General features: G+C 36.6%; 1 protein-coding gene across 2 annotated transcripts in view; it reads right to left on the minus strand.

Moving 5' to 3' along the window:
* ADCY7 (adenylate cyclase 7) overlaps nucleotides 1-16,024 on the minus strand; it is a 2,777,509-nt gene that overhangs the window by 604,236 nt on the left and 2,157,249 nt on the right. For both annotated transcript variants that reach the window (XM_044081980.1, XM_044081981.1), the window contains one exon: nucleotides 2,980-3,091. In XM_044081980.1, the coding sequence (XP_043937915.1) occupies nucleotides 2,980-3,091 (112 nt within the window). The remainder of the gene's footprint in view (nucleotides 1-2,979; nucleotides 3,092-16,024) is intronic.

The raw sequence follows: 16,024 nt of genomic DNA on the forward strand, positions 1-16,024 counted from the left end.
TGTGAAGGTTAAAGGACAACTAATGTACCTCAGAGCTCTGTCCCAGGACCCCTGATTTTTGGCATATACCTTTTCAACCTGGAAACCATAGACCCACATCTGTGGTTAACTAAGCTTGCCGGTGACTTTAAGCTTAATGCTATTGTCAAACAACTTGAAACCAGAGTCAAATTCCTTGCATGCATGTATACTAGGCCAGAAAATGTGATTCTGACTCATTTCAGCAATAATTAACTTGCACTACCCATTCATGTATGAAACATTATTTAAAATTAAATGCAAAAAAGTGCAGTATCATCACATTTGGAAAACAAAATTTTTCCTTGGTGTACAGTACAGTCAATACCCCCACAACAAATTGACAAGGTAGCCAGGGATCTTGGTACTTAGGTCAATAATGCCCTCTCCTTCAATTACCATATAGCACCAGTAATCAGAAAATCCTTCTTTTTAGACCACATACCATCTAAGGGCATATCATCCATATCAAAAGAAGTTATCACCCCTTTGTATGCAGTTCTGTATAGGATAGTTATAGAGCACAATGTATCCCTTTGGCATTTATTAATCCAAACAAATCAGGCAACACAAGAAGCTCTAGAGGTTCCTAACAATGACTACTGGGCCTAGAGACCCTAGACTACCAAGAGTAACGTGAAGCACTATCCCTATAACTGTTACACACTATTACAAGGTGACTGTTACACACTATTACAAGGTGATTTATGTCTGGCTGTTCATAACTCATTCTGTTACATGCTATTACAAGGTCATTTATGTCTGGCTGTTCATAACTCATTCTGTTACATGCTATTACAAGGTGATTTATGTCTGGCTGTTCATAACTCATTCTGTTACATGCTATTACAAGGTGATTTATGTCTGGCTGTTCATAACTCATTCTGTTACATGCTATTACAAGGTGATTTATGTCTGGCTGTTCATAACTCATTCTGTTACATGCTATTACAAGGTGATTTATGTCTGGCTGTTCATAACTCATTCTGTTACATGCTATTACAAGGTGATTTATGTCTGGCTGTTCATAACTCATTCTGTTACATGCTATTACAAGGTGATTTATGTCTGGCTGTTCATAACTCATTCTGTTACATGCTATTACAAGGTGATTTATGTCTGGCTGTTCATAACTCATTCTGTTACATGCTATTACAAGGTGATTTATGTCTGGCTGTTCATAACTCATTCTGTTACATGCTATTACAAGGTGATTTATGTCTGGCTGTTCATAACTCATTCTGTTACATGCTATTACAAGGTGATTTATGTCTGGCTGTTCATAACTCATTCTGTTACACGCTATTACAAGGTGATTTATGTCTGGCTTTTCATGCCATTATGAACTACCTTTCCTTTGTCTCTTACATCTTTGCAAGACCAACAGCTCCACAAATACCAGAACTAAGGGCTTAAATCTCTACTAACATATAAACAAAACTCATTGGAGGGACAGATTTATTACCTAATGTTTACCCCACTTCTAGAATAAACTGCCTCTAAATGTCAAGCTAAACCACAGCAGGGTTATGAGAAGACAGCTGTCCCCAGAGTGAAAGTAGCAGACTGCATTCACTTCCTTGTCATTTTTGAAAAATGGAAAAAAAACCCTCTTAAATATGGAATTATAACCAGCAGAAATAAACAATCCAAAACTTCAGAAGTCAATTCCTCTTCTATAAAAGTACTGAAGAAATAAGGTGGCATTTGTTTACATCAGGTCTGGTTATACTGGTAGGCTAGCCTTCCATGAGGTAATCTCTATTTTGGTTCATTACTATGCATGGAGTTTGACAGTTTGATTTATACCACTGGCAAAGCTGTTATTGACAAGTTGATCTGATGAAGTCCACCTGATGGATGAAAATGCTTATCATACATAAAAGTAGAGTTATTCTGGTGACCAAGTCTGCTAGATTTTATTTATAGAATAATTAACATCTGAAGTTTTAGACTATTCATTACTGTTACTTTTAATTCTAGGATTAAGAGTTTTTATTTTTCATTTTTCACAATTAACATGGAAGAAAAGACAGTCTGCTATTTTCATGCAGGGAACAGCTGGGTCCTTACATCTCTGCTGTGGTTTTATGTACTTGTTTGCCCTGTGACTTACACCTGGTGGAGACAGGGCTCTTGGATGCAAGGCAGATTTCCCAGGACATTGGTGATGTTTGCCATTTGATTTACATGCCACGTTAAGCAACACAATTGCATCCTTCAAATCAGATGCTGATTTCTGGATGGGTATCTGCAAATTCATCACAGGACAAACATGCCTTTTAGACATTGGGGCTACAAACTGAGTCACTGGCAAGGTGCAAATGGTCTCTGGACTCAGTTGCATTATTCCTATAGTCCTACTACCCTATAACAGTATTAAATCAAAATGTTTAATTAGATACCTGGTTATATAACAAGACATCATGCTGGACAACTTATTGTCTTTGCTGGCTCATTCACACCCTTTAATTTGAGTCATGTGTTAGAAGCTAGGAGAAGGCAATTCATGCTCTTGTGCTATGCAAAAGTAATGCCGTTTTTTACAAATAATTTATATGATAATTAATACCTCATGCCTTGGATGTTGTAGTGAAGATTATACCTGTGCATACTTGTATTCCTACAATAAACTTAAATATGGGTGGTGTTTATTTACATGCTTCTAAATACTGATTTCTACAACAATATATCTCTGCATTAAACTGTGAAATACTAACAGTTTTCTGACAAAGCCATGCATCTTGTGGTATTATGTATCATTTTTTTTAAATATGAAACAGTAACAAAATGCAATTCAATTAGAATCATGTTTGATATAGACAGTAATAGTGAACACAAAACATCAAACTTTCATCTATAATTACTACAAGAATTGAAATTGCAACACAAACTTCATAAACTGCTTCCACTTATCTAATTTCTGTTTCTTTGGTATACAACTGTACTACAGTCACCTACCTTTGCAATATCATCAAACTTGCCAAACAGCTCATTCAGTGTCACTACTAGTTCCTTCGGCGAGCACTCACTGGACAGACGTGTGAATCCCACGATGTCGGCATACAGGATACTGTTATAAGAAAAATAATAATAATAAAACAATAGCAGGATTTAAGCATATGAAGATTTTAGTATACAATTTTAGTTTATTTTAAGTAACTGCATTTTAAACAAATCGTACAACCATAACAACTAGCCTTATCATTATATGTCTTATTGCCTATGTTCATTTTGTGCTTAATTTTTCAAGCTGATATGAGGAATGCAACTGTTAAATTATTATAATCATCATTAAGTAGACAAATAGTTCTCCTTTTTTCAGATCTATTTTAGGACTGAATAAGTCACAATAATGTCAAACCACTACCAACAGACTGTTTAAGTATAGATGAGATACTTCATACAAAGCAATCAGACAAATATTTTACTTCTGGGAGGTAGCCCATATATACAGAAAATACTTTCACCTATGAAGGGTTCTAAGAAGTGCTGCAAGATGCTACAATATAACAAAATTTAAAAAAACTTTGTGACAAGACTAGAATTTCATGTGCCGATATGGGTCACTGTAGTTGGGTACTATAAACATTCTGGAACACAATAATTGCTAGGCAATGAGAGAGTGGTAAGAGTCAATAATGTCATTGCACAAGTTAATTTACATACTTCACCATCCAAAATAATTTACTTCTTTAAATTAGCAGCACTATAGCAAGCAACAGGTAACAATCTTCAGGCGCCAGTTTCTGAAATTTCCTTAAATCTGGTATGATCCGGAACACAAGTGGCAAGTCTGTAAAACCATTGGCTGGTTTGGCCTCAGCTGTAGGAAAAATCATGGAGTCCTTGGTGAAGAAAAAAATCCAAAAACCACTTAGAAGTCAGTGGGTAATGGATACAAGACAAAATGGACTCTCAATAGGAAGGTTTTGACAGTCTAATCAAGCAGTGCCCTCTGACTGGGTAAACCCATGTACTAGATCACAAAGTGGATACATAAATTGCAATAGGATATCAGAGATGGCACCATTCAATAGGTTACTGAAAAAAAATAGAAAAAGTTGATGAGGGTCTAACGTCTGAAGTATGAGTAAAACAGTGACTCAGCACAGTAAAGACAGCCACACTGCACAAAGCTGACTCAGATTTGAGTAAAACAGTGACTCAGCACAGCAAAGACAGCCACACTGCACAAAGCTGACTCAGATTTGAGTAAAACAGTGACTCAGCACAGCAAAGACAGCCACACTGCACAAAGGTGACTCAGATTTGGATGAGTGGGGTACATCAAAAGTAAAACACTGCCAGTATGTTTAATGCTTTTATAAGAAGACAGGGAAAGAAAAAACGTTTTCCTGTTTGTTGATTGCTAATAATACATTATGAAAAAAAAATCAGAAAACTACAGCCAAAGGGAAAGAAAACTCAAAATAAAAGAAAAACAAATCTTGTTATGGACATAAATTCCAACTTAGAAGACCAAAACTTTTTACCAATCTTTATTTTCCAGATAAGCAATTCTGTCTTTACAAACTTCAACAGAACTAAAGATGCAATAAACCAGCTCCTTATAAACAATTAATTCATAATCTTGTGCTAGAATTTAATCACAAGACTCAATCACATAAAGGAAATCTAAAAATATTTCAAATAAAATAGGGAAGGTACCAATTAATCAGTTTATGTAATGGTCGATTGATAATTACAGAAAATAATACATGTGATTTATAACGTCTACAACTGGGAATATGTTAATATGGTTTGTTTTCTTTTATATAAATGTACCTCAGCATATATCTTAAGTGATGATTCAATAAAAGTGATTATCTTTTTAAACATGAAACATCTTTATCAAATTATCACGTATGACATAGGCACTCATACATTTACATAAATGAAAACAAACCATATTGACAATCTTAGTTGCAAGCATTATATATCAGAAACCATACTTACATAATTTTAGTTGCAAAAATTATACATGACTTATAATCTGCCCAATCATTGCCAGTCAAACATTACATAGCTCACTCACATCCTGCCTTCTTTTAAACCTCATTCCTACCCTGTATGTATTGTTTACACAATTTCCATTTTTTCTATGAAATTTGCTCCCACCCTTTTCTAAAGATCCCAGTTCCAGTTTTATCTCTGTTACTATATTCACTACTTCTAGTACAGTTGGTTTAGACTTTGATTTTAAATTTTCTAGCAATTTCCTTTTTTTTGGCAGCCACCATAATAAGACTTAGCAAGTTCTTATTATGTCTAGACAATTCCTATTCTGTAACATAGCTCAGCAAAATCAATTCCCTAGGTACACCAATGTGCTCACCCAGTATAGACTAGTCTGCAGTGAATCTTTAAAGTCTGCCAACTTATTACACTTCGAGAAAATCTTTTCCCAATTACTTCTTTTTATCCCCCATCACACCTCCAACATTTTCTACCTGAGGAAAAATTATCTGGAGTCTATATGGGTATAAAAATACCTATGTAGACATTTCCAAGCAAACATCCTTAATCTTCTAGATTTTGCTGTATATTTGGGAGACACACATATATCCTCCCATTGTTTCTTTGTGAATTGCTTCCCAATCCTTTCTAACCTCCTCTGATCGATTCTTAAAGTTATGCAATATTTTATACACTCTACTAATTATTACTCTTAAACAGCAGCTATTGCTCTAGATTTGACTAGAAACTCTACCAGTGCTGGTCTTGCATTTAGGGCCCCCCATACCTCTCAACCTGGAAACATTAAAAATCTGGACAAGGCCCATGAAAAATAGGTACAAATCTGTATGCTGATTAACGTAAAATTTGCATACATAATTATGTAACCCCGCCCACTCCGATGGAATTGTGGGGTACCAGCTTTCAAATGCAAACTGAAGAACAGACATCCAAAATATGGCACTAGAGTCCCCCTGCATCAATTTCAATGTCCCATTACCTGGCTATTTTGCCCCATTTAGCATAAACACTAATGTGTGCATGCATACTGCTTTACTTCTCGATTGTTTGGATTTTACTTTTACATTTTACAGCACAATGCACAAACACCAATAGATATCTACTAAACAAAGTAATACTGTCTCACTCACAATGAAAATAGACTTGGCATTAAAACTTGTCTGCCCTTGAAACTTACATTCATTGAAACAGCATTGAAACCCACACCACATGCAATGAAAATGCATCTGGCCAGTGGTGGATAAAGATTACCTTTGGGCTGTTTTCAAATCATAGGCCCCTTGCACACAAAACAAGAAACATACATGTGTTCTTTGATACCCCTTCCTGACTTTATTAAATTATATTCCTTGTATAATATAGCATACTTGTTAGACTTAAGTTAGAAAAGCTCATTTAAATTTATTGTTTGAACATTTTTCCAGTAGGCAATGAACCAAAATGCATGAACCAGTAATGACAAAACTGCCCAACTCAGAACATTTCCATCATTTAAGTCTACTTCCACAGTCTCAAACACACACACACACACACACACACACACACACACACACACACACACACACACACACACACACACACACACACACACACACACACACACACACACACATATATTATAACAACTTTTCTCAGATGAAAGCAAGAATTTAAGCCAAGATAATTAGTCATATGCTTTACTTATCTTTAATACAAAAATACCAACATTTAGAACCCATAGCTTAACAGTTTTGTATACTGATTGCTAACCAACACATTACACTTACCCAGAGTAATTTATTTCAGTAATAACCCATGGTATAACTGTAAATATAGAACAAGTTTATATTATTTTTCCAACATTCCAGTGCAGGTGCCTACTAAGAATACAGAATACCAATACAGGTAGAAAGTATGAATGAGATCTGCTAATATATGTTCTCAGTAAGCTTGCTAAGTATGACAGCAGCTGTATTGCAAGTATGCCAAAAAAAAGAAGGCATGCAAAATCCCAGCAGAGGTGAACAGTAAGAAGCCAGAATCAAAGCACAACAGTTAACATTTACAGTGAAATGTTACTTACGTTCTTAACACATGAAGTCTTTCAGCAGGAAATTCCTTCCTTCTCTGACATCCACTTTATCCAGTTTAGGTAATCAGGCAATTGTAACCTATCACAACATTCAAAGATACAAGCATACCTCTCAACTGTTCAGATTTTTTTTCAGAATATACAGATGTTTGCCTCACATTTTTGGCCTGTTCCTCATAAAATTTATATTTTTTTCTGGCAAATCATTGAGTACTGAAGTCACTAAATAGTGTTTTACATTTTATTTTCAACCTTCATATCCTTCAGGAAATTGCATGCTGATGTAAAACCTATTATTCTAGCAACTTTTTTAAGCTTATATGGGCAAAATTTAAAATTTGTCTTTGAATCTGGATGCAATGAAACTAATCATGAGCAGCCAGCCAGTCTTGCCCCAGGACACACACACGTTTCCTACCTGAAGCACTCCGCATAAAGCTCTGCATCTGAATAGCAGCCCAGGCCTCAGACAGTCCTTTTCCACTCGCATAAAGCTCTGCATCTGCACAGACAGTCCTTCCTTTCTGCTCCACTCAAATAAAGCTCTGCACACACACACACACACACGCACGCACACACACACACACACACACACACACACACACACACACACACACACACACACACACACACACACACACACACACACACACACACACACACACACTCTTACTTGTGTGCTGCTTTCCACACAAAGTTCAGTGCTGCTGCCATCTGTTCGTTCCGGCCCCAACATAATCCATTCAGTTCTGCTGCTGCTGTCCGTTTGCTCCATCAGTGCTATGGCATAATCCATTCAGTTCTGCTGCTCCCTGACATAATACTCTCTATTCTCTCCATTCTAGGTGCCGTTCCTTAAGTGCTATATCATTCCTGCTCGCATTTGCAAATCTGCCGTTCCCGCCTGCTTGCATTTGAGCTCTGCATACATAATGCTCCAAGGAGCTCAGTTCTGATAGGCTGGTAACCCTGATGGAGCTGATGTCATTGCGCATGTGATGATGTCAGCCCCATCAGGGCGAAAATTAAAAAAACATTAAAAATGCATAAGAAAAAAATCGGAAATGAAGGGGTGCCACTCGGAAATTGTGGCACCCCTTCATTTGAACCCCAAAACTCGGTAAAAATCGAGTAATTCGGTCTAGTTGGGAGGTATGGCCCCTCCCCCCTATTTCTTTCTCTTTGCCTATACTCTGATATCAATCCTTGATAGGGAAGGCAATCTGTAGCTTGCACTGCTTTTTGTTAAACAGCTGCAGAACTTTTCCCAGTCAGCATTTTTCCTCAGCTTTGTATCTGATTTTCTTTCAGGCCCTCTGCATTTCTTTTTTCCTGACATGCATGCAGTGCACTTACTAGCCAGTTACTGAAGTTTACCCAGAATTACAAGTCCAGTGGTGCTGCGTTTCTGTTTTCACACTGGGAGAGCTACAATTAAGCTGTTACTCAATGTACAGCCATCTTGGAAGTCCCATTCAATAAATGTGTTTAAAAAATATATTTAGAAAAAGATATTACATGATATTTTGAAACTAGTCCAACCATTATTTAAAATCACCACATATAAAAAGTGTGAAAAAATAAATGCGTATGTACAATAGCATTAAATCTACATTCTCTAAACTTATTTAGAATTCAAAATGTGTTTAATACTAATAACGTCATTCAACATGGTTGCATTTAAAATAATTTTCCAGAAAACTTCCAGTACTTCCAGCTTGATGTTTACATCTCTGTCCCTTGTATCATCATAGTTTTTACATTACACTCTACGGCAGATACAAAAGAATGCTCTTTGCCTAATACAATCTGAATTAGGAGATTCAAAGAATACTACTGAAGATGGCTGCTTTAATTCAAAGTAAAAAAAATGCAAAGTAATGCCAGTAGTAAGGAAAAACGTCAAAAAGATAATGCAACTGTAGAGGAAACAGCATCAGAAGCAAGAAACCCATGACAGATATATCAGATAATGTAAACTAAAGCAGTGGAGTGAGAAAACACTGAAAAAGGCAGATGGTATAATGGTATTATCAGTATGAAACAAGCTGTTGTCTTTTGATATAGGAATAAGACAAGATCCCACTTGGAGAACTGCAAAGCATTTTGAAGACCTCGTCATCATAATGATTGAAGATACTGGCCATTCAGAGGAAGGGGACAATTTAACTGTGGCAAAAGCCCTAAAAATAATATGCATAGTGTTAAAGAAAGAAAGTTGGGGTGACAGAGAAAATGCTCTAAGGGGCACTTGCTTTCAAAAATGGAATAATGAGTATAAGAGAATGCAAATAGAAGTGATAAGGAATTTGGATCGGAATGGATACAGGGAACTGCATTACTGTAGGCAAAACAATGTAGATGTTTCTACCAGTCTTCCTGGAAGGTATTAAGTTCAAACATAATGCAAGAATTCAAAAATATGTGGGGAAAAAGTAATAACACCTTTCAGGAAAGGTTGAAGAATAAAGAAATAAAATATTAGTTAGTAGGAGGTAAAGATTATCCAACAGACAAGAAATATTACCAGAGTAGGTGGACACAGTGGCCCTTACCTTTAATCAGGTTCATATGCAAAGAGTTTCTTCCATTAATTTTACACAAATAGCAGGCCTAAAATCAAACTGAATTAATGAAAGTGTGCTCAAAATAGATCAATCAGACTGCTAGCAGTTATAAAAATAATTCTGAGAAGAAATCACTTTACAATTCTTATCTCAAAACTTTTCTGAACTGAACAGAAAGTCTGATTTTTTTTTATTTGACAGTAAATAAATAATCCTGTTTTATCTAAATGCCTGTATTTCCAAACAACATGACTACCAGCATTTTAGTGCAAGAAGTACTTTCACTGAAGCAAGACACCATTCATTTAAATGGTTTCAATTAAGTATGACAATTTCTGTGAAATTCTAATGAAAATGTCATTACTGCACCACAATTTGTTATTGTGGTGATTTTTCTGAATCATAAGCTGAAGAGTATGTTTAGTTTGTTAAAATTTCAAAATTATAAGCACAGCCATCATGGATACATTTTAAAGAGCAATAGGTTTTGTGTCTTAATCTCAAAATATAGTGACAATGAATGTGGACATCTCCAAGAACTCTCGAGCATTATTTAATAAATAAGCAAATAAATATAACAATTGAAAAAGCAAAAGCTGTCAAAGGCTAAATCCTGAGTTAATAGTGCACACCAAATCCTATAAATGGGCAGTGCCAAATTGTGAGTGCACAAAATGCATGGGATATCTTCAGCGGAGCTGTAACAATTTTAACAAATTAAGGTATGTTAGAAGGCCAACAAGCAGCATATGAAATTGCTTACATTACTGTAGATTCACTTTTATACAGCCACGGTGGTGCAACAGTAGCATTGTCGCCTCACAGCAAGAGGTTCTCCCGTTCGATTCTCGGCTGGACCGCCTTCTGTGTGGAGTCTGCATGTCCTCTCCGCGGTCAAGTGGCGTTCGAAAGACATGAGTGAATGGGCATTCCTTCGTTGAAGGTTGGGCATCGGGCTGGCACCGCAGCACCGTAAAAAAATCTACTGCCAAACATTAGCGGACCGGAGTTCGGCTGTGGCGACCCGTAACCAGGAAAAGCCGAAAGAAAGAAGACTGTAGATTCGCTTTTATGGTAGCATACTGTTATGATATTGTCAAAACATCTCATCCACAATACCTTAAAGCCAAACAAACATGCCATAATGGAGACAAAGTACCAAGAAGGCACAAGAAGTATGATAATATTACCTTAACTAGTCAATAGCACTATAATACAAATAAATGTATGCAACGTTCTAATTTTAGCAGGGGACCAAGCACTGGTCACTTCCCCAGTTAATTTACTTTGACGCTGAAGCCGCACAATGTTAGAGAAAGATAAGTATTTGGTGTGCCAGGAAAAACAACTTCTCCAACTGTGTGTGATACTGCAATATCAAAGTTAGAACAATTTAATAAAAAGTGTGTTGGGATGGTGCACACAAGAGGTTATCCTCAGCAAAAACATTCTTAAGTGACTTTCAGGAATCCAAACATTTATAAACTATATATTTCTCATCATTTGAAATTATATTTAGAAATTCTCTGATGGTTATAATATCCATTTTTTGAGGAGTTTCACTATTACTAGACTGGGATTTTCAGTTTCAGTTTCAACATTATTACACCTGGAATTACAAACTAGAATAGAAGAGTGCCCTCTTTTTAGAAAAATGCCTCACTAATAAAAAAGGAACAAAGCAAACCTTTTTTATTGACATCTGATAACAGCAGAGCATCTGTTTTATTATTCAGAATCCAGAACAAAATACTTTTAGTGAATTTGTTACTTTTTAAATTATTTTTGAGATAAAAGGTGTGAAATCATACCACAGATGCATCCAAAAACTTTAGCCACTACATAAACTCACAGCAATGATGAGGATTTGTAGCAGGAGCACAGAAAGGAAAGTGCAATGACATTAATGTCTATGCTATTAACAGGCCAAGTACCTCACAAATTAGTTCGATGAAATGTCAGCCCAAGCATAACTATTTCAGTCCTCAACTGGTATGGGGTGCAAAGCATGTGTAGAAACTAAGGATCAGTACAAATCTCTAATATACATCTAGAATTTTAAAATCATGAAAAACTGATACAAAGCCTGAAGATCTTTGGAGAAAAAAATAGCCTAATGATAGCTCAAATCTAAGCTGAGAGTAGGATATTGCATTAAATATGTATGTTTTTATAAATGGCAAGTCCTCCAGAATCTTCCAACATAGGATGTTGTGCCTCCATATGGCTATTACTTACCCTTATTTTCAGGCATCACAATCTTGAAGTTGAGAGCAATAACAATTTTCATATGATGAGTTTTGTACTCATCTGGGATGCCATACAACCTAAGAATAAGACTAAGGAGTCAGATGTGAAAGGGGTACAGCCCTAACGTCAAAGAGTGCAGAGGGGCTTGCTTCTAGCAAAATAAAGATATTTCCAAGTTTTACATAGTTATTCCATTGATTCTGCTGTTTTACCTAATAATGAAGATTTTCTTAAGTGCTCACTACAGTACACCTTTGCCAATATCTTTGGATTTGGAATGCATTATATTGCGAGTTTTATAAATAAAGAACACTTGCTTACACTTGCAGCATACAGGGACAAAGCCTTGACTACAGCCTATGTGAACTGCATTTACTTAGCAGCTCATGTGCTTCACAGCGCTGGCAGGGAGGATGAACATGCTCAGCCTTATGGCCAGGGATGGGAGGCCCATCTGGCTCACACCTCTGCTCTGCCAACATGGCCTTCAATGGAGAGCAAGGGGGTGGTGCAGAGAAGACATGACTGATCATACAAGCCAGTGATGGTAGCCCTTGATAGCAAACATGAAGCATGCATGCATGTTTGGACAAAAGCAAACCGGGCAGTTCTTGCTGTGACACAAGGGAGCGTGTCACCACCACGTGAGGGGTTAGGTTATTTACAGTAAAAGCACCTTCACAGCGAGGATGCCAGCAAGTACACAAACAAAATAGATGTTCGATTGCATGACATGCCACCCCTCTACCTCAATGGGCCTTGCTTCAGAAGATGTGGGGATTTCCTATCATTCAGCATCAAACAGGCATCCAATAGGGGGAGGCTTGATGGTCAGCTGGCAGAGACAGCACAAGTGTACAATAAGAAAAAGACAGTGATCATGTGTCTCACACATTTATATTGACCATAAAACTGCATTTTTATAAAGACTTATTTAAAAATAATTTTGAAAGACTGAAATTTCTAAATATTGACCGACAATTCAACAAGCATTTATGCTGAAAGCACAAATCAACAAAAACAGAGTGTCGAACTCTGTCGACAGGTGAGCCAGAAAAAAATCAGCTCCTTCATTCCCCCAATCACCTAGTCATGTATATAATTGTCTGATCGGGAATAGTACACATTACAGGCTCATCACATTCCACTAATTTTGCACAGTTCACACGAGTGCAATATAGATAGTCAATGTCCATATTTGAATGTGCAGTTCTAACTGCCTGTTCTTCACCCGTACTCTTATACAAGAAACCCAAGAGAGTGTAACATGCACTGTGCGATATCTATATGTTGTTCTATTTCTATTTATATATTATGTTTTTGTGATGTCATATTGCTTTTTTACTAAAATCTTTTTCTGTATGTATGTCCTTGCACTGGGAATGAAGCAACGGAAATTCATTCAGCTACACTGTGGTGTAGATTTGAATGACAAAGTTTACTTTGACCTTTGACTTAAAAAACAAAGAAATCGCCATTTTTTTGCCGAGGACAATTCCCCCCCCCCTGCATCCACTACACTCCCCTTTGACTTGTGTGTATATAATACACACACACACACACACACACACATATATATATATATATATATCCAAGTCTGCATCACAGTGGAGAAAGGATAAACTCCCTGGTGCTCATGGTCCGACAATCTCGCACAGACAAAAAGCCAAAAAGTTCAATCAAATGCACTTCTATAATCTGAACCAGCTTTTTTGTCTTTGACAAAAGAAAAATTGGACCAAGTGCCCTGCCCCCTTAAAATACATGCCTTTAAATCTGTCAAATTATTTAATAGTTCATTTACATTTACTAGTGATACTGCACAGTTTTTTTCTTCATTCATTCCATATTGAAATGGCATAACAGTTTTAATCAGACCAGGAAATAGACCTTTCACAGAAAATAAACCACCCACATGCTGATCTAATTTAGATTTCAACACACTCAAAACTGCAATCTGCTTTATACCTTCAAGAACTTTCTAACGAGTGGATAACATTTAACAAAGGTATCACCACCTTCCCCCCTAGAATCTGGGTAATGGTGTAGTCTGTGCAATGCCCATACATTTAACACATGATCAACCAATTACAGTCTAAACCACTGCAGAAAAAAGCCACAGATATAAACTTATTAACTGTTACCAAATCCTCATTCTATCCTTTATAATTTAAGCATCAAATATTTCAATGGTATCAGTTTTCCATATAAATATCCTGGCATTTCCTGTAATGCCTTTATAAAGCACAAGGAATCATAACAATTTTGAGTTTTAGAAGTAGGTGAGCAAGTGGTTATGTCATATTCCAAATTATTTCTTATACTATAGATACATTTAGGGGATTAAGACTTCCTGGCTTCTTGATGAAAAATAAAGGGAGTACAAAATCCAGTAACTGTTTAGTTTTAATACATATGCTGTTATTACAGAGTAAATTTCAGTTCCTTTTACTTATGATACTCTGATCAAAACAGAAATCCAAGTTATCATTACATAGTTTGATAACCTCGCTATTTACTTGTTTTAGTTAACTGAATGCACCTTATTTTATTTATATGACATGCTATTTTGTTTTATCGAACAATTTGCAGGTACAGGCATGCTTTGATTTTCATTAATATATCTTGGAGTTACTTTGCAAACTGGATTACAAGATTTTGCATTTTTCCATTTTGAAATGTGAACGTCCTTACTTCATCTTCACTGTGGCAATTTAAGGTTCAGAGACACTGAATGTGTTGAAATGACAGTGTAACATAACTTTGATAATCACAACTTGCTACTGCATACAGACAATGCATCTTTTCCCACAACTCCTGCTTAAAATCTGTGTTTCTTTGCATAAGTCATGCAAGCAATGAATATTCCTGGAGTACCCATTGGAGAAAGGCGTTTGCACTTGGTGATTCTCAGTTTACCAGCAGTGAGGTACTCCATTATGCCCCAGTCTCTATACTAACATCTAAAAGGGTACATGTGTGTTCTGTACTGATATGCATTTGCTGTACTGGGGGAGGGGTCTAATGTACAGAATTTGTGAGGATGAATTTCTTCCACTGACTTTTATTTTTAATTCACAGTACAATGATTCCATTTTTGACAGTTCACCAACAGAACAATTATTTCTTCTTCATCTTTTTTTTACAGCAGGATGTAATTCTCAAAATGTTTTAGTGTATAGTTCCATCATTAAAATTGACTGACTTGTAAATGCATAAAGGATGCTGGTGAGCAAATAACACACATTTTATCTGCCTTCATATCAACCAAAGCATCATTAGGACCTTGGTCAATTAATGGCTGCTTTTTGTTGGACTTCCTTTGCTGTCCACAGCACTATAAACCATAGCCAGCCTTAGGCATAGGCCAACTAGGCGGCTGCCTAGGGTGCTGCTCTAGCAGGAGCACTTTTTCAGTGTTTATTTGGTGTAGGTAGACCAGGATGGGGGCACTGGGTGGTGTGGTGGGGGGCACCGTGGAGCCCTTTTGCCTAGGGTACCAGTTGACCTAAGGTTGCTCCTGCTATCAAAGCACAAGGAAACACCCACCTCACTTAACACTCCCGGTTACCACATAATACAAAACTGCTTTTCATTCTCCTCCTTGGTCAGCTATCTACAACTTGTGTTGGCATTCAAACTGGAATTGTAAAAGCATTGGGGTTGGATACCTTTATCAGTTTCAAATCCATTTGCTCCCTGGGTCTACAAGCTCATAATTAAATTTCCCCTTATAAAATGTAAACACCAATCTATCAACCAGTTCTTGTATGCATTCCAAATTCTTCTGCCAACCAAGTCTTCCATTCTTCCCCATCATTTAGATTTTATCAACAGTCTAAATCAGACTGCTTGATTACTGAAATATCAGCATATTAATGCATGTAGGTTTGTGTATCCTGGATCATAGTTACCAGCTCAGTGAAATATTCAAAGGCTACATTTGCAACAGAATTGCTGTAATGCACAGCCTTGGCCCACTGTTTAAAATCTGAGAGAAAGTCATCTGCACATCCAAAAAAAAAAAGATAGTCTGGAAGCGTAAGAGTACCACACTTGACTTCACTGTCCACTTTAGACACTGTATAGATACAAAACTTGTTTATCCAATGATATGTGCCCTTCAGATTCAATAATA

This window comes from Protopterus annectens, chromosome 8.part1, assembly GCF_019279795.1.
Source record: "Protopterus annectens isolate FY-2018-M chromosome 8.part1, PAN1.0, whole genome shotgun sequence".
Lineage (NCBI taxonomy): Eukaryota > Metazoa > Chordata > Ceratodontiformes > Protopteridae > Protopterus > Protopterus annectens.